The sequence below is a fragment of the Rhizophagus irregularis genome, chromosome 20 (genome assembly GCF_026210795.1).
Source record: "Rhizophagus irregularis chromosome 20, complete sequence".
NCBI classification, from domain to species: Eukaryota; Fungi; Glomeromycota; class Glomeromycetes; order Glomerales; family Glomeraceae; genus Rhizophagus; species Rhizophagus irregularis.
Window position 1 is genome coordinate 487936 of NC_089448.1, and position 20435 is coordinate 508370.

General features: G+C 26.1%; 4 protein-coding genes across 4 annotated transcripts; 3 read left to right on the top strand and 1 right to left on the bottom strand.

The window, feature by feature from the left end:
• Positions 1 to 2454: 2454 nt before the first annotated feature.
• OCT59_012744 (uncharacterized protein) lies at positions 2455 to 3473 on the bottom strand (the record flags this gene model as incomplete). Its single annotated transcript, XM_066140331.1, has 7 exons — positions 2455 to 2467; positions 2592 to 2606; positions 2685 to 2773; positions 2863 to 2902; positions 2969 to 3030; positions 3122 to 3154; positions 3453 to 3473. 7 exons carry the CDS (start codon positions 3471 to 3473, stop codon positions 2455 to 2457), a joined length of 273 nt encoding a protein of 90 aa, XP_066001217.1.
• A 221-nt stretch (positions 3474 to 3694) lies between these two features.
• Positions 3695 to 6630, top strand: OCT59_012745 (uncharacterized protein; the record flags this gene model as incomplete). Its single annotated transcript, XM_066140332.1, has 2 exons — positions 3695 to 6532; positions 6628 to 6630. 2 exons carry the CDS (start codon positions 3695 to 3697, stop codon positions 6628 to 6630), a joined length of 2841 nt encoding a protein of 946 aa, XP_066001218.1.
• A 974-nt stretch (positions 6631 to 7604) lies between these two features.
• Positions 7605 to 7883, top strand: OCT59_012746 (uncharacterized protein; the record flags this gene model as incomplete). The annotated part of the gene is made up of 1 exon (XM_066140333.1): positions 7605 to 7883. One exon carries the CDS (start codon positions 7605 to 7607, stop codon positions 7881 to 7883), a length of 279 nt encoding a protein of 92 aa, XP_066001219.1.
• A 5421-nt stretch (positions 7884 to 13304) lies between these two features.
• Positions 13305 to 13733, top strand: OCT59_012747 (uncharacterized protein; the record flags this gene model as incomplete). Its single annotated transcript, XM_066140335.1, has 1 exon — positions 13305 to 13733. The coding sequence occupies one exon, from the start codon at positions 13305 to 13307 to the stop codon at positions 13731 to 13733; it is 429 nt and encodes a 142-aa protein (XP_066001220.1).
• Between the last annotated feature and the right edge of the window lie 6702 nt (positions 13734 to 20435).

Sequence of the window (20435 nt, forward strand, 5' to 3'; positions counted from 1 at the left end):
ATAGTATCAGCTTGTAAAATATTCCCACTATGAAAATCCTTATGGCAATATCCTAATCCATGTAAAGTTTCTAGGTCTATGAGCATAAGACATAAATATTCAATTTTACTTTGCCACGTAATGTTGTTAAAGCCATTTGAAAGAATACTTCTCAATTTCCTTTATCAGCAAAATCTATAATCATCATAAATTCTTTAGTTTCTGGGTATTTAGTTAATCCATAAAAACCTAATCCATAATTATTAGAAATTTTCCAATGTATTTTAAGCTATATTTTAATAAATTTAAATAAAAAATTTAATATTAAACACTTAAATGAAATAAATTATTTAGACATATTCTGTGATCCATTTAGCCTTTTCAAAGCGACTTTTATCATAGGTTTAAGATTAACTTTTTTCCAACTTCAATTATTACTTTTATGATACTTTGATATACCATCAATCCAAGTTGCAGAATATACTTTATAAATTTACAGATATAAAAGAAATTGGTGAAGGTGAACTTTTTCTAAAGATGGTACCCATTCAAGAAAATCAAGTAAACTATGAATATATTTTCCATCCCATCCCGATGTGTTACACATTGTATCTTTATAAACTTATCAATATCATAATTTCCACTGGTCCATCCTTCCATCATTCTACATAATTCTCATACAATTTTTGTGGTTGGAATCTCCACCTGAGATATTTAATTTACTAAATTCGGTTTTCATTAGGTTATTTTCGTAATATACAGTATTCAAAGAAAATTTTGAGACGGAAATATATATTTTTTATTTTTTTCATATTTATAATGAGTTAGGACCCAGAAATATATTTATATAGGGATCAGGTGATGAAAATTTTATGAGCTGTACGCATTTTTTCAGGGCCGGAATTATGATAATGTCAGTCGGTTACTATAATGGGAAATAAAATTCTGACTGGAATTATCAAAAATTATCTAAAAAAGGAAAGATTTTCATGATTTTTTTAGTTCAAAATACACTTGACCCTTTTATATATATTTCTGGGTCCTAATGAGTTGCTGAAAAAGGATTTCTTAAATTAAAGCGGAATTATTCCGAACATTGCACATTTAATTAATTAATTTGTTTTTTCGGGCCGTATTTTTTCCAATTCATTGATCTGCATTAACAACCTTTTAATATCATTATTTACAGTAGATTTCGAACATCATTCTTCAGCTACATGACAGATTTTAAAAGTTGTGTCCTCATAATAGGTTTTTTGTCAATGTTACGTACCTATCGGCAATCACAACTGTACTTTAAATGGTAAAGTTAAAATTTTTACAGATAGTAATAGTGTGATGGGATGGTGCATAGTAAATTAGTAATTGATTGGGAATCAATCGACTTTTGATATTTTATTTAATACGGAAATCAAAAACAATAAAAACAAGTTTTAAGAAACAAAATAAAAAAATAAAAAGTCAAACTTTTAATAGAAGTATTGTCAACAATTGAAACAAATAAAAAATTTCTCGTTTATTTGCAATAAAAAAATGTTCTTTTCGTTATTCACAATAAACAAAAAAAAAAGAAATTTTTTTTCATAACAGCATCTACTATGAAGTTGGATAAATTTTGTTTTGTAAGAGTGGTGAGTTTTTTAACATATTAAACAAATAACGTTCTTTTCATTTCTAAGAATGGCTTTATCTGAAATTTAGAAATAATTTCATGTAGTTGTTTTTTTCAGAGGGTTTTACAGCAAAGTAACGTTTTTATCTTTTTTCTTAATTAGGAACAAAATTCAAAAAGAATGACTGCTTAAATTAAGTTTAATGTTAATGTTTTATTAGAAGTTTTTGCATTAAATTAAAATTTTCTTTCAGCTTTTTTTTTATTATTTGCTAGTAACGGTTCTATGTGAAACTTAAGAAATTATTACTATTGTTTACAATAATTTTCTTCAATTTAACAATTATTTTTTTATTTTTTTTATTATTTAGGAATGTTTATATTGCAAAATTCAGGAGTGAGGAATATCTTGGCTTTTACAAGAAAAAAATATAGCAAGGCAACAGAAAATGGAAACGAAGAAACACAATATTGCGGCTTCGTGGCAAATTTTTTTTTTTGGATTTCTATAATAATTTTTTATTTTTTTTTTGTCTATATAGGATCGTTTCTATTACATTTCATTGTAAAATTCAAAAAGCAATTCTTATAATAGTTTTGTTACAACTGTTGTTTTTGAATTCTATAATATAATAATTTTACATTTTTTTTTTCTCTATCTATCATTTAGGATTATGTTTTTATTGTAAATTCTAATTTAGTTAAATTTCACAGTCTGTGGCAATTATTGTTTTTGGGTTTCTACAACGTTTTATCAATATGTTATACACATATATTTATAATTTATACATATTTATATAGAATTTATACGATTTTAATACATTTTTTAAACACTAAGTTATATTTATAAATTATATTTTCAGTTATAATAATACACTTTATTAAATCAAATATAAATAAAAAACAAATATATTATAAATAAACAAAAAAAAAGAAATGTAAGAACGTTTCTTTTACTCAATTGAAAGCCAAACTCCCTCCTATATAGTATCTACAGTACTTAAAGTCCGGTAACCTAAAAAAGAAAAAAAGAAATGTTACTACGTTCCTTTAACACAAATGAAATGTCAACTCCCCTCTATATAGTACTTACAAGTAATTCCAGGTTCGTACAAGTCTCCAAGAGCTGATATTCCCAAAAAAGAAGCTCAGTATTATATAAAAAGAGGAAGTCCTAGCGCCCTACAAAAAGAAAAGAGAAATCCGATAAGTCATATGAAAAAGAAACTGAACTGCCCTACAAAAAAAAAGAGAAATCTGAAACGTCCTACAAAAAAAGAGAACCTTGCAAAAAAAAGAAACTGAACCACCCTAGAAAATGAAAAGAGAATTCCAAACCGTCCTAGAAGAAAGAGATCGAAAAAGAGATCGAACTACCTTACAAAAAAAGAATAAGAAAACTGAAATTCCCTACACACAAAAAAGAGACCAATCTCGCCCTACAAAAAAAGAAAAAAGAAACTCTAAATGTCCTACAAAAAAAAGTCCTTAGTATCCTATAATAAAAGAAGAGAAATTCCAGCGACTTACAAATAAAGAGTCCAATGTAATATAAAAGAAGAACTAAAAAATTTTTTTCAAAAGACTTCTAAAAAAGGGAAATAAAAGAAATTTTTTTTTAAACAAAAACCAAAGGGAACGAATTCAATGAAATGAAAATAAAAAAAAGAAGGAACGAGGTGGAAATAAGAAAAAGAAATTTTTTTTAAAAAAAACTAAAAAGGTTAAAGAAAAAGTGAAAAGTATAAAAGAAAAGGAGGAGGTAAAAAAAAAAACTTGAAAAGTATCATAACACAACAATAAACAATCACGTGGTCACATGTTTTATTTTTAAAAATGAAGTTTAATAATTCAGTATCACGTAAATGAAATATAAAAACATATATAAATCGTATATAAAACGTATCATTTCCGTATATATTATTGACATGTTTGATGCAGATCAATGCATCGGAAAAAAATATAGCCCGAAAAAAATTTTTTTATTGAACCTTCTACTTTTAGTTAAAATATTCCTTATTCATGACATGCACAGGTACAAAAAAAAATTTAAAAGAAAAAATAATTTTTTTTTCGGTAAAATAAAATTTTTAAAATAACCAAATGGGAGCCGCTAATACAAAAGATACAGTAAGCAGCAAAAATTGTTTATATGATTGCAATAAACTTTTTACTAAGGAATTATGGTGTAAAAGATGTATTAATTCTTTAGAAAAATTAGCAGAAAATGGTGAAGAAGAAGCAATGTTTAATTTAGCTAATAGATATTATAATGAAGAAGGAACAGAAGAGAATTTAGAAAAAGCCTTTTATTGGTATCAAAAAGCAGCGGAAAATGGTCAAGAAAATGCAATGTTTAATTTAGCTATATGTTATAAAAATGGAAAAGGAACAGAAGAGAATCTAGAAAAAGCCTTTTATTGGTATCAAAAAGCAGCGGAAAATGGTCTTACTGGTGCAATGAATAATTTGGCTATATGTTATAAAAATGGAAAAGGAACAGAAAAGAATTTAGAAAAAGCCTTTTATTGGTATCAAAAAGCAGCAGAAAATGGTGAAGAAAATGCAATGTTTAATTTGGCCATGTGTTATAAAAATGGAAAAGGAACAGAAAAGAATTTAGAAAAAGCCTTTTATTGGTATCAAAAAGCAGCAGAAAATGGTGAAGAAAATGCAATGTTTAATTTGGCTATGTGTTATAAAAATGGAAAAGGAACAGAAAAGAATTTAGAAAAAGCCTTTCATTGGTATCAAAAAGCAGCAGAAAATGGTAATACTGGTGCAATGAATAATTTAGCTAATAGGTATTATAATGGAGAAGGAACAAAAAAGAATTTAAAAAAAGCCTTTCATTGGTATCAAAAAGCAGCAGAAAATGGTCAAGAAAATGCAGTGTTTAATTTAGCCACATGTTATAAAATTGGAGAAGGAACAGAAAAGAATTTAGAAAAAGCCTTTCATTGGTATCAAAAAGCAGCAGAAAATGGTAAAGAAGATGCAATGTTTAATTTAGCCAATGGGTATTATAATGGAGAAGGAACAGAAAAGAATTTAGAAAAAGCCCTTCATTGGTATCAAAAAGCAACAGAAAATGGTAAAGAAAATGCAATGTTTAATTTAGCCAATGAGTATTATAATGGAGAAGGAACAGAAATGAATTTAAAAAAAGCCTTCCATTTGTATCAAAAAGTAGCAGAAAATGGTCATACTGGTGCAATGAATAATTTAGCTAATAGGTATTATAATGGAGAAGGAACAGAAAAGAATTTAAAAAAAGCCTTTCATTGGTATCAAAAAGCAGCAGAAAATGGTCAAGAAAATGCAATGTTTAATTTAGCCATATGTTATAAAATTGGAGAGGGAACAGAAAAGAATTTAGAAAAGGCCTTTTATTGGTATCAAAAAGCAGCAGTAAATGGTAATGAAAATGAAATGAATAATTTAGCCATATGTTATAAAAATGGAGAAGGAACAGAAAAGAATTTAGAAAAAGCCTTTTATTGGTATCAAAAAGCAGTAGAAAATGGTTATACTGATGCAATGTTTAATTTAGCCATATGTTATAAAAATGGAGAGGGAACAGAAAAGAATTTAGGAAAAGCCTTTCATTGGTATCAAAAAGCAGCAGAAAATGGTAATGAAAATGCAATGAATAATTTAGCCATATGTTATAAAAATGGAGAGGGAACAGAAAAGAATTTAGAAAAAGCCTTTCATTGGTATCAAAAAGCAGCAGAAAATGGTTATACTGATGCAATGTTTAATTTAGCCATATGTTATAAAATTGGAGAAGGAACAGAAAAGAATTTAGAAAAAGCCTATCATTGGTATCAAAAAGCAGCAGAAAATGGTAATGAAAATGCAATGAATAATTTGGCCATATGTTATAAAAATGGAGAGGGAACAGAAAAGAATTTAGAAAAAGCTTTTCATTGGTATCAAAAAGCAGCAGAAAATGGTTATACTGATGCAATGTTTAATTTGGCCAATGGATATTATAATGGAGAAGGAACAGAAAAGAATTTAGAAAAAACCTTTCATTGGTATCAAAAAGCAACAGAAAATGGTCAAGAAAATGCAATGTTTAATTTAGCCACATGTTATAAAAATGGAGAAGGAACAGAAAAGAATTTAGAAAAAGCCTTTCATTGGTATCAAAAAGCAGCAGAAAATGGTTACACTGATGCAATGTTTAATTTAGCCAATGGATGTTATAATGGAGAGGGAACAGAAAAGAATTTAGAAAAAGCCTTTCATTGGTATCAAAAAGCAGCAGAAAATGGTTATACTGATGCAATGTTTAATTTAGCCAATGGATATTATAATGGAGAAGGAACAGAAAAGAATTTAGAAAAAACCTTTTATTGGTATCAAAAAGCGGCAGAAAATGGTCAAGAAAATGCAATGTTTAATTTAGCCACATGTTATAAAAATGGAGAAGGAACAGAAAAGAATTTAGAAAAAGCCTTTCATTGGTATCAAAAAGCAGCAGAAAATGGTTACACTGATGCAATGTTTAATTTAGCCAATGGATGTTATAATGGAGAGGGAACGGAAAAGAATTTAGAAAAAGCCTTTCATTGGTATCAAAAAGCAGCAGAAAATGGTTATACTGATGCAATGTTTAATTTAGCCAATGGATATTATAATGGAGAAGGAACAGAAAAGAATTTAGAAAAAACCTTTTATTGGTATCAAAAAGCGGCAGAAAATGGCCAAGAAAATGCAATGTTTAATTTAGCCACATGCTATAAAAATGGAGAAGGAACAGAAAAGAATTTAGAAAAAGCCTTTCATTGGTATCAAAAAGCAGCCAAAAATGGTTATACTGATGCAATGATTAATTTAGTCACATGTTATGAAAATGGAGAAGGAACAGAAAAGAATTTAGAGAAAGCATTTTATTGGTATCAAAAAGTAGCAGAAAATGAAGTTAGATCGGTATGTAATGAATGCAAACAACCATACATTGATTACCAGTGGTGCCAGCAATGTAATACTAAACGATTTCAACAAGATTTTTCTAAATGGACTAGTAAAAATGAATTTGTTGATAAATTTATTCAAGAAGCACAGCTAAATGCCAAAAATAGTTATGAATTTTTAGAGTGGATACCCTATAATAAATTGTCAGGAATTAATTATTATGATAAAGGAGGATTTAGTGAAATTCATAAAGCTACCTGGTTAGATGGGCCTATTTATAGTTGGAATTTTAACAAACAACAATGGAATAGATGTAATTTTCAAACAGGTTATGAGGTTATTCTTAAAACACTTAATAGTTCATCAAACTTAGATAGTAAATTTCTGGATGAGGTATACTATTTATATTTAGTAGAAATTTTATTTTTTATGCAAATGTTTAACAATTTTTTTATAATTTATATAGTGGAAATATTATTATAATTGTCAAAAAAAATCATTTTCTAAATTTATCCAATTCTTTGGGTTTACCCAAGATCCAAATAATTTAAATTATATAATTATAATGAGTTATGCAAAGAAGGGAAGTTTGAGAAAATGTTTATCTGATATAATCAAATTTAAGTGGCAAGACAAGTTACAATTATTGAAAAAAATTATACTAGGACTTAAGGTAATTCATGAATCAAATTTAACTCATGGTGATTTTCATGATGGTAATATTTTATTGTCAGATGATTACAATGAGTTATTTATTATTGATTTAGGATTATGTAAACCTATAAGTGGTTTGCAAGATTCTGTCAATAAAGTTAATGAAATTTATGGAGTTTTACCTTATATGGCGCCTGAAATATTAAGAAAAAAACCTTATACACCAGCAAGTGATATTTATAGTTTTTCAATAATAATGTGGGAATTTACATCAGGTATCCCTCCATTTAATCATGAAGCACATGATCTTCAGCTTAGTTTAAGTATTTGTGAAGGGAAACGCCCTAAAATTATAAAAAATACTCCAAAATGTTATATAGATTTAATGAAAAAATGTTGGGACTCAGATCCTTCTAATAGACCAACCATAATAATGCTTGAAAATATTTTATCTGAATGGAATAGGTGTATTAGTAAATATTATAAAATAAACAGGGATGGAAATTATAAATATCAAGTACTTGGTATTAATAATCAATTAAAAGATGATATGTTGGAATTTGTAAAAGCAGACAAAGCTTTAATGCAAGAACAAGCATATACCTCTGTTATACAATCTCATTCACAAGCATATTATACAAGTCGCAAACTTACTGAAATTTTAGTTCAAGAAGAGACACAAGGTCTTGATTGTATAATTGAAGATCAATAATTCTGTTAAATCATAACTCATGCTACCCCAAATTTTTTTTTTATTATTATAGCCATATTAAGAATTATGGCAATAGCATAATTATTAAATATAGAGCTTATATATGTAGATTAAAAAAATGTTCGTGCATAACTCTGCATAACTCTGTCGGGCAAATGTCCTGTCAGGAAATCATCCATCAGGAAATCATGCCGTAACCAAATTCAGTTTTATTTGGAAATACTTTATCGAATAGCAAAAATGCATTATGACGTTGATACACCAAAAAGTTTCTATTTTAATAATTTTACTATCCAAAAAAATATTTTCCTTTACGTTTTGTATTACCAAAATTGTAAATTTGATCAACATTGTCGGTTGAAATTAATCCAAATCATATAATTTTTTTGTTTTTATATTATGTATTTAAAATGACCGTTTATAATTTATTTTTATGTATTCATTTTTTTTTATCTTAACAGTTAACGATTTGCATATATATAAATAAATTTTTTTCATTAATTATTGTAATCTTCCAAATTGTATGTACTCGTAAACAGGTTCAAATTTTTTTTTGGAACTGCAATGTTTTTCCTAGATGTTATCCAAAATACAAACATTTGACAATAAATGCGTAAATAGAACTTTAAATATCTTTAATATGATATTATTTATATAATTGAGAAATTTCTAGCGATGAGTCTTTAGATCAATTTAAAAAAGAATATAATAAGCTTTATTTGAAAAACCACGTTTTATTTAATTTTTAAGAAATTTTAAAATTTATAAGAATGACGGATCATTAATAAACTATTATATGAATTATTTTGGAGGACCAATAGAATAGTGAGAATGTAATAAAATAACTTTTAAGTATTAACTGTTAAGCTAATAAAAGTACATTTACAATTTGCTTAAAAGGTTTATGCAGATATTTATTAATAGCACGATTGTACGATAAGTAGGGATGGATCGATTCAAAATGAATCGACTTGAGTCGATTCTGGAACTGATTTTAAATTTAAAAGATTCTAGATCTCTTAGGCTTAAAACTATTTTTAACCATAAAAATCATTCTGAACTTCAAAACTGAATTGAGTCATCTGATAATCACGTACCAACTATCATTTGAAGGCCAATCAAAATTTTTCTGATTGATCATCATCACATGCTCTACTTGTCTTAATTTGATGACGTGTTCATATTAGAGACTGAATTAGAACTGACGAACCCATTTCCAATTGGCTGATGAATTATATAATTAACATAACCCTTAAAGAATTTGTATTATTGAGAATATTATTATGATTTTATGTTGTGAAAGGGACGATACCGTCAATACGAATTGTATTATACAATAATCCTTGATGAGGATTTACAGTATAAGATCGAATAATTTTATCTTTGAAAAATTAGCAAATATAATTTTTTAGAGTAAAATTGGAATATGAAATCAAATTTTTATTACTCATCATTTAGAATAAAAAGATTGAATTAAGACCATTCCCAAGCATCTCCCTTGATATAATTGGCTAATGATCAATCTCTCTCTATCTTTCTAATTTCTTATCATGTATAATAAATAATTTATCCCTACAATTAGGGATGGCAACGGTCACGGTCATTAACCGGTTATGACCGGTCATGACCGTGACCGATATCGGTCGGTCAAAGACCTCTGACTGACCGTTTGACCGACCGGTCTGACCGACCGGTTAACCGACCGTTTGACCGACTGGTTAACCGATCCTGAAAACGTTTGCGAAACGTAATTTAATAAAAAAAATGTTTCACAAACGTTTTTTTAATTATTTTAATAGAAAACGTTGCGAAAACGTTTTTTATTAAGTATTTCAATTAAATTACGTTTCACAAACGTTTTCAGGATCAGTTAACCAGTCGGTCAAACGGTCGGTTAACCGGTTGGTCAGACCGGTCGGTCAAACGGTCGGTCGGTCAGTCAGTCAAAGGTTCTTGACCGGTTATGACCGACCGATGACTGACCATGACCGACCGTTGCCATCCCTACCTACAATAAATACAAGAAGCTAATATATATTATCTAAACCCAATAAAAAATTATACATTTATTAAAGAAAATTAAAGAATCAATTCTATTTTAATAAAGTTTTTAATAAAATAAACATTCTAATTAAATTATGCAATCTAGTTTCGATTTTCAGACAATAGTTTTTAAGAAATTATTTGCGAAAAATAAATAGATAATATACAGTGTCTCAGCAGCCGGTGATGACTTTATTTCTGGCCAGAATTACATAGTAAGTTGAGCATCTGGGCACAATCTTTAGAAAAAAAAGCATCCAAGAAAAAAAGCGTTAAAATGGATTTATTATTCACCATTTTTATCAAAAACGTTACATCAAAATATAGCCATTTTAGAAAATAAAAATAAAAAACATGGTAATGTTAGACACCTAGAAGTATTAAGAGAGTAAGAGGAAAGTTAAAGGTGGGAATAAAGAGGATGAATAACTCAATCCAAAATTAATAAGGAATTTCTAGACCTAATAAAAGAAAAAAAATAGCAGAGGTTTTGGAGATTCTGCCACATCATGTAATTTCTTTTGCATGGGTCACACGAGTCATACATCATGAGTAATTTTTTTTTGCATTGAGTATTTTTTCATATGAGTGATTTGAGCAATTACAATTATTAACTCTCAACTTTCAACAACTTACTGGCGTAAATTTAAAAATAACATATCCACAAATTAAAGAATTTCTAGAAATTTGATTATTATTACTAATATACCAATAATATACTATAAAATAATTCATTTGTAGCAATATTTTTAATTTATTATAGTAAATAATTAAATAAATATATCTTAGAATCATATATAAAAATCAAAAAAGTTCAAGCGTTAATAATATTACATGTGATTAGTAAGAAAATTAGGCCGTATGTGAAATGTAATCAATTTAAGTATGCAAAACTTTTTATAAATTATAAGTTCAATTTTAAAAGAATATTTATTTCAGAAAAAGTGAATGCTTTTTTTTATGAATATTATAATGATACTATTATAAATACTGATAATAAGGTTATTTAAAGTTTAGACGATTCTAGAGAATAATTTGAATACTGTTGCATCTATTTATTGTAAGTATTATAATTGATAGTAGAAAATATATTATAATTGCATTATTTTACATTTTATGACCATTGAATCAGTTATTATACAACTGCCTAATTATATTTCAAAAGAATTATCAATTTTTGGAAATGATTAACATTGCCGCAGATTTTTAATTAAATAATGAAAATCTTTTTCATGTGCAGTTATAATGCACAGTAATAATGGCACATTACAACAATGCGCAGCAATGGTACAACAATTGGCACAGTAAGTAATACGCAGTAATGATGCAATAATGGGGTTCGGGATTGCCATACGCAGTAATGATGCAATACTACTAGAGCCAAAACCGAAATTGATCGGTCATCGGTATAGGTAATTACCGAAAACCGTTAAAAAATCTTTTTTTCATTTTTTAATTTTTTTAATTAAAAAAACAATTTTTTTTTATTTTAATTAATAAAAAATGTCAAGCTCGATGTTTCTAAATTTTAATTAATGTATTGAATTACAGAATTGCAGATTACTGTGCATAATTTCATTCCAATTGGAAATTAATTTCTGCGTCATCCACTGATCGGGTTCGGTAAATCGTAACACCGAAACCGGAGTAATGAGGTAACAAATTATGTCATAATTTTTGGACATTACGTACTTATTACATCATAATTTAAAAATGCTTCTGAATTAGGTTAGTGCGGAGTAGCTTCAAATTAATATAAATAAACCAGCTATTGGAAAAAAAAGGCAATAAAAGAAATTTGCGAAATATTGTTGAAATTTTTTGATTTGAATACAATTTAACGAGAAAACTCTTGAATTAATTATGTAAGTTTTATATGCAATGATTGAGAATAATTTATTTCATTATCCATTTTTAAAAATAATTATTTTTTATAATTAATAATTGTACATAATACATAGACATTGTTTAAAATATTATAGTACATACCAATTGAATTGATTCTATTTTAGAATGTATTTTAAAAATAAACATTTTAATAATTGTACAGGATACATAAACATTGTTTAAATATTATAGTACATACAAATTGAATTGATTTTATTTCATTTATCTTCTTTTTTTAAAAAATAATTATTTTTATTATTTTTCATAATTTAATGATTGTACATGGAACTGAGATTGATATGTTAAAATAAGTCGTAATGGTTGAAATTACGTCATGTCACATGATTTCAAATAATTAACTGAGTAATATAATTTAAACGTGATAACCTTGTCAATATTACTGAAACTTTCTTTATTCTGTGAAATAAAAATAAAAAAAGACAACCTTGTTGATATCATTCCAATTTTCATAGAATTAATACCACTTAAATCCTCTCATTGAGACGGATCTAAAAATATAAATTTCAGTACATATTTTTTAATTGACGATCGGCATAACGCTTTCTATATGATTTGTTAATATATTAATACTGCTCGTCATCAGTAATTTTCTCACGGAATAGGATCGTTTAATAGCCCAATACGACAATCACGGGAAAAAATCTTCAATAGTAAATTTTACATATAACCAGTTGCTAATCAAACATCATATGCTATCACATATACCTTTTTAGCTTGCTGATGACCGCTTATCAGATCATTTTTATTTATAAAATCATTTGAAACTACTTTGTCAATGATAATTTTTACAATTTTGAAATCCAACATTCCTTCTAATTAATCATCATTTATAAAATGCAATATTAAATTAGCAATTATAGTTGATAAATATAGTGTTATCTTTTTTTTTGAATTAAGATTAATTTAAATTATTTAATTTGAAGATAGTTTATTAAAGGATAAAATCCCATTTCGTGAATTTCCTATGCACTTTGGGTTCCATTTACTAATAAAAATAATAGTAATTTGTACCTAGTATTTCACGGATTCTTATATGGATTGCGAATTAATATTGTAATTATAAAAATCATGTGATACGTTTTAATTTTGACTATTTTGACAATTTGGCCATTTTAATCTCGATTTCATGTATAGTCATGTATAAATCTTTAAGAATCAAGTTAGGACCCCGAAATATACATAAAAGGGTCAGGTCAGAGTTTGCGTATAATGAGTCAAAAAAATCATGTAGATCATTCCTTTTATGGATAATCCCAGCCAAAATAATATTTCCTAATTTAGATAATGGCTGAAATTATCGTAATTCCGGCCCTGAAAGAATGCGTATTTTGGACCACTTCTGGACCTGACCTCTACATATATATTTCGGGGTCCTATCAAGTTTATGCTTAATTATTTTTTTTTCATTATGCATCAAATACTAAAGTGTTTTATTTTTATTTTACAGATTTATTGAAAAAAACTTTTAAAATGAGACGAGAACAAAGACCGACTAAAAAAGTCTTTGAATACATTATCCGTATATTTGAGGTTGATGGGACTGATGGAGAAACTTATGTTGAATATAAATGGAAGAAGGCATCATCAAGTGCTATTATTACAATTAAAGAAGCTAAGAAATATGGTTTCGAACAACAAATTGATGAATATTTAAAAGATAAAGAAATTATTAAAATAAATAAATTGAATAATGTTGATCGTGAAAAGTTACGCGACATGCCCAAGTATTACTGTACTATCGGATATTGCTACAGAAAACATAATAGTTCAGCTGGCCGTGATAGGCATGAACTTTATTCACATATAAAAAAAATAAAAAAAGGGAAGATAAGAAAAGCGATCGAAGATGATAAAAAAAATGAAATCAATAAAAAAGTTTTGAAAACGATAAAAAAATGAAATTTTTTAAAATATTTTTAACAATCAAGAAAAGTTTGATTTAATTTATTGGGTATTGCTAAATATCACCAGTGGTGACGGTCACCAGTAGTGGATTTATGATGTAATGCCGGTCAGTGTTTTATTAAATTTTAATTCAGGCCAAAAGTGCATCTTAATGCTGGTATGGTGACAATCACCGCTGGTGAGCTTTAGCAATTTTCTAATTTATTTATTTAAAGAATTTCACAGAGCCATTATAGAATATCATTATTCCATGAAAAAACAATGATATTATATTATCGCATATATTTATTAAAATGAATTAATATCTATTAATATCTGTAATTAATAAGTTTAGATTATCGTCTTTATATATAATTTGAATTGTGTAACATGAAAACACGATATGTCTGCGCCTGATATTGATTCCATATTTATTATGGTTAGGATTGGTTAGCCCATTGCCAATCTAATGAACGAAAATAAGCTTACTAATGATGATCGGCCGCTACCCGAACAACAAATATTTTTCGGTCGAAATTTTTTTTTATATTATTATTTTTTTGACTAAATTTTTTTTTATATTATTATTTTTCCGACTTTTTATGACCGAATTATTGATTTTTTTTAAAATAATAATATTCTTCTTTTTCGGTCCTTTTTTTAGAGCCGATTTTTTTTTAAATACCTTTTTTTACCAGATCTTATAGATTTTTATTTTTCAGTTTTTAGTTAATATTTAAAATAATTTTTTTGTCATTTTTCTTTATTTTTTTTTGGTTCAAACTTTTATTAATACTTTTTTTTATTTTCGGGGTTATTTACTATCATTTTTTTTTTTGATTTTGTAATTTTTTTCTTATTTATTATTATTATATATTTGTTGAATTTTCGTTTATTTACTATTAATGAAAATTAATGCCAATAAAAAAAGGATTTTTTTGCTTATTATTTTTTTTTATTGTTTATTTTCTATTGTAACATAAGTTGTAGTATTATATAGATCATAAAAAATGTTCGATGATAGTGAACAAAAAAGAATGTTAGAAACAAATGAAAGACTAAAAGTGCTAGAAGAAACGATGATTATACAAGAAAAGTATATATTCTTTTTATATAGATGCACCAATAAAAAAAGATAAGAAAGGTGTAAAATGGGTGGTACCTAGATGGAAAGAATGAATATACAAATTACTTAATTTACCAGAAATTTCATTATGTTGGTTTTTCCTGTTGCAACGTAACAGATTGCAGCTAGTAATTTATCAATAAATAACTTTCTATATAACTATTTTATAATTTTAACAATCTATTAATAGATAGTGTGGTTTTTTTATTCTATTTTTTGTTAAATTTATATTACTTTTATTTGGTTGCAGAGTTATGTTTGTCATTAGCCAACACGTCACAGTCGATACAATTTTCCATTTTAACCACCAATTATTTCATAAATAAATAATATTTGACAAAAAATTTTATAACAATATAAACAAAGAACTAATTTATTTTAATAAATTAAACATTCTAATTATATTTATTATACATTCTTTTTTTGATTTCATACAATAAGCTTTTAAAAAAATTGATTTGTTTTTTTAGTGACAATATTTTATTAATGGATTACTAGCTGGATGCCCGCGTTTCACACGGGCCTGGCTAATTAAGATTATGAAAATCAGTTATAAAGTATAGAATGCGTAAATAAAATTTGCACTTAATATATTATATAATATATTTTTTATTATAATAGTTATAATAGTTATAGTATTTTATTAGGAAGTTAAATGTATGTAAAACAGCATTATTCAGCATTGTATTCTGATCAACATTAAATTATACTGTTCTGCAAAGGCAACACAGAACAACATGTCAAAATACTAATGTTAATCAAATATGTAGAATTACCATGCTTAGTAGATTGAAATGTATAGCAACACTAAATTTATGTGTATAACATGTATTATTATTTTATACAAACACAGTATTATTTTATTAATTGAATGTATTTTTACATTAACTGTTAATTTTCTTCACTTCTATTATCACTAATGTAAAGAAATAAATAAAAAAAAGTTTGTAACAAATGGTTACAAACTTATCCATCCTCAAAATTATAAATCCATAATTCCGGTGTCTATAAAGTAAAAAATTTTAAAAGAAGAAAAAAAAAATGGTTAGTAATTACAAAATAGAATTTTTAAAAAAAAATCAAAATATAATTCAAACTAGCCTTCACCCTAAAAGGTACTGCCAAAATCTAAAAAAGAGAATAGGGTTGTTTCCTACAAAAAATGCTAAATTAGTGACTTTTTTTAAAGTTTAAAATCATTTTTCAGAACTTACCCAAAGTTCTCAAAAATTGACTATCTATACTAAAAAAAAGAAATGAATGAAACATCAATAATGTTTCATTAAAGAAATAATGGTAGGAAAATTTCATTTACCAAAATTTACATCCATCCAAGGTGTCACAGAACTGTCTAAACTACAAAATGCAAAACATGAAATGTTAGTTAACATTTTATTTCATTAAGAAATAAAAAAAATTAATGAAAAACGCTTATGAATTCCATGTCTAGAAAGACCCAAAGAGCTACCTACAGAATGCAAAAATAAACATCATTGGTAACATTTCATTAATTAATGTTATGTACTTATGTTAAAAGAAGCATTTTAAAAGAAGCTACTAAAATTTCATGCATTTAGAATCATGAATAAACTGTATAAAAAAATGAAGAAATGTGATGTTAGTAAATGTTTTGTTAAAAAATTTTCAAAGAAAAAAATACTCACCACAACTCTGTCCATGTATAAATTATTCCTTATTCAGTTATCTAAAAAAAATGAAAAATCAAACCTTTAGAAATGTTTTATTAAAAGAAATGTATTAAATCCTTCCTTAATACCAAATTTCCATGCATCTGATGATAAACCCTGATACCTAAAAAAAGAAAGATTTTATTTTTTTGGTTTTTTTTTGGTTTTTTTGCTTAGTTATTAAATACCTGTAATTGCTGTTATTAGAAATTTTTGATTTCTCTTGGTAAAATCCTGGTACCTAAAACTTTGAGAGCTTTACAGGCATTAGAAATTAAAAATTAAATGTAAAATTTTTTTAGAAGAAATGGTGTATTTTTTTTGAAAGAAAAGGATTTTTTTCATCATGTGGGAAAATCCAAAAAACCGAAAAATGTTTTTATTTTAAAATAAAAGAAAATTCATCGTATGGGAAAATCCCAAAAAACTGAAATTTTTTTAAAAAACAATAACTTCTAAAAAGACAATGATGATTTCTCGTGAAGAATTTCATTGTCACGATTAAATTATTTTTGTAGCTTAATATATTTTTTATATTACAATTACTAATCGGATTAGTTTCTATAAATTTGTTCTAATTCAAAATTGTATTGGGATTAGGGCTGCCCAATTATGCGCCACTCTGAATCCTCTATAAAAATCTTGTAGCACAGGGCGCAGACACATGATGCTGGACGATCCATTCGATCCAATTTAAATCCATCTTTTTATGCAGGGTAGTCTTAACGTCACGGTCGCACAATGCTTTTTTTTATAGATATAGATTCACCTTTAAATAGATCAAATATTAATGAATTATTGATATTATTGAAAATTGAAACATTCAATGGAATTTAAATGTTGAAGCATTTTATTATAGCAGATCTAAATTTCCAAAGGAAAAAAATTATTTATTTATTTTTCTAGTAAAGATTAAAATATACATTTCATAATTTGTTAAATAAAATTTATTATATCAAATAAAATACTAATATACAATACATTTGTTTTAGTGATATTTGTCATAAATAATAAAACATTGGCCGTTAGATTTAACTAATAAACTTGTTATATAATAATTAAAAACTTGAATAAACGTTTTACATAATATTCTATCACTTGCTAAAAATTGGAATTACTAATCCTACAATGTACAAATTTTTTTGTATATTTCCCAGGAGTAGATAGTAAATTTTTAAAACTGCTCATTTTACATGAACTGAGTCGATGCGCATGTATCAATTTTAATTTTTTCAATAAAAAATTCCTGAAACGAAAGATTTCTTTTATAGATAAAATGGTTCAATTTTAAAGTATGTGAATAAAAACAAAAATCGTAATATTAAGATAAGTAAATAATTATAAGCTGTTAAGGATATCTTTTAAATTAAGTAAATTTTCTATTTCTTTTCTTGAAAAATACTTGTCTTTGAAAGTTTCTGGAACATTTGAGAAAAATTTGTGATAATTTGGTAACAAATAACTCACAAAACTCATGTCGGGAATGTGAGTTATTGTGTATGGATTATATCCAAATCGAATATATTCTATTTGCTATGTGAATCAAAAAATAATATTATATTTTGTTCTGAAAGGAAATTAATCTGAATAAGTAAATAGGAACATACCATTTCAATAAAATTTATTTCAATTGAAAGTTGAGTATTACGTAGGTCATATATTGAAATCCTATATTCTATCCAACCTAACCCCTCAATTTTTGATACATCTTTATGTTTTAACATATGATCTTCTCGATAATACTATAATTAAGTTAATATTAATTTAAAATTAAATAAAATGATAGAGATTTTAATTAATTAACTTACGCTATCAAGTATAAATTTTATAAAGCAATCCTTAGATAATATTTTTTTAACATTCATTTTACAAATAAGATAATCATTACTCTTAATTTTTGGTAGTATAGGCAAAACCAAATGAAGATTTTCATTTTTAGAAGACATTACCAGCCCTGATAAACTTTAATTTTAAAATTGATTAATTTGTATTTGACTTAAAGTATTATTATGAGTAGACTTTACCTGCTTATATCACTTTCTTGTAATTGACAAAGTTTACTCTTCAAATTTGTAAGATTTGAAACAAAATATACTTGTTTTTCTAATGAGTTTAAGGTATTAATTATCATTAACTTAAATAGAAGATAATATATAATTTGAATGATTTCTTACCTTTTTTTTTTTTTTTTTTTTTTTTTTTTTTTTTTTTTTGGTAGGCAAAGGGCACAAAGCGCATATTTATTTATGAAAGAGAACCTAGTACAGAGTGCCAATTTACAGATAGAAGGTCTATAGTAAAAACTATGTGACAACAAATCTTGTAAAAAACCTTAGTAAAGAATTAAACACGTAAAACCTTACCAACAGCAACCAAAGTTAAAGTAAAATAACAAAAAAGCGACTAAACTCCACTAAACTAATAATGGAAACAACAAGAAACGGTTGTAATAATTATATCTTACCCACCCGGTTCACAACTACTGTAAAATCCAGGATTTCTTTACCAAATAAAATATACTCTTTGACACCCTCCAAATCTTCATATCTTCCGAACAGATTAATAGGGCGTTGTAAAATATCTTCTTGTTTTTCTTTACCAACGTTACTATCAGACTTCTTTTTATCTTTTTCAGTAATCCCATGTCGTTTTTCTATAATCTTTAACTTCTCACAATGAGGTAGCCAAATGTGCTGTTTTGTTTCATCCATAACATATTGTAAAAGCTCCGTCCCCAAACTGACTATATTTTTCTTACCAATAACTTCCAATTTTTCAATATAGTCATATAATTGTTTTGGAAAAATACCTTTAATTAGATCTATAAAATTAAATTTATCTTTTCTAAATTTAGGGAAAAAAATATCAAATTTGTTAATATCTGTTAGTATTTTATTTTCATCAACAGTAGCGCCATATTCTTTTAAAAGTCTTATTAGTTTGTCTATCGTTCTTTTGATAATTTGTTTAAGTATTTTCCTATTATGTCTACACGTCCAAACATGGTGAAAATCTTCTTTTTTCTTGTAGCAAAAAACACATTTAAAATCTTGATATATTTCATATGAAGATTTTTTCATTTGTTCGATAGTCGGAATTTCTTCGATTAAACGTTGTATTTTCATCCTCTTTTGTTTACAAATAAATTTATCTGTCTTATAAGTAGTTTCTCCTATTACTTGCTTATTAATGTACGAAAATACTATTTCCCATTTGACATCTAGCAATCGATATCTCCAATTTCTGTTTAAATTTAAGAATTTTTCAAGACCCTGTGTTCTAGTCAATAATCTTATAAATCTTCTTAAATTCATCTCTATAATATAGTTATTCCACATGATTGGAAATTTATATTGTTCCGTATTGTATATAACTAGAGTATTAGCTAATCTATCTTCCATGTCATACCAGCCCCTGATTTCTTCATCTAATTCGTTATGTAACTTATTATTTGAGTGAGACTTGACCTTAATCACATCTAGCTGTTGTGTAAAACTATCTAATATTTCTTTAATATTAAACCAAAGAGAGTTATTTTTATCGAATTTTAAAATATCCCTTGTTGTTGTTGACAGCCATTTATTCGTTAAGTGCTCGTAATTCTTAATTACATTTGAACTATCTGTATATATTATAAAATTTTTATCTTCGTTAATTAATAATAATGCAACAAAAAAGGCCATGGTTTCTGCTTTTGTTGATGTAAGCCATTGTTCTATTGTTGAAAAATATTTATCTATCAATCTTTCTTTATCATCATAGATTGTTATTCCAAAAATCGATGTAATGTTTTCCCTTCCATTATTTATTACTGATCCATCTATATATACGTGGATGTTGTTTGAACTATCTAACTTTATTCTATCTTTAATCCGTTTAATCCGTTGGTACGAGATATTATAC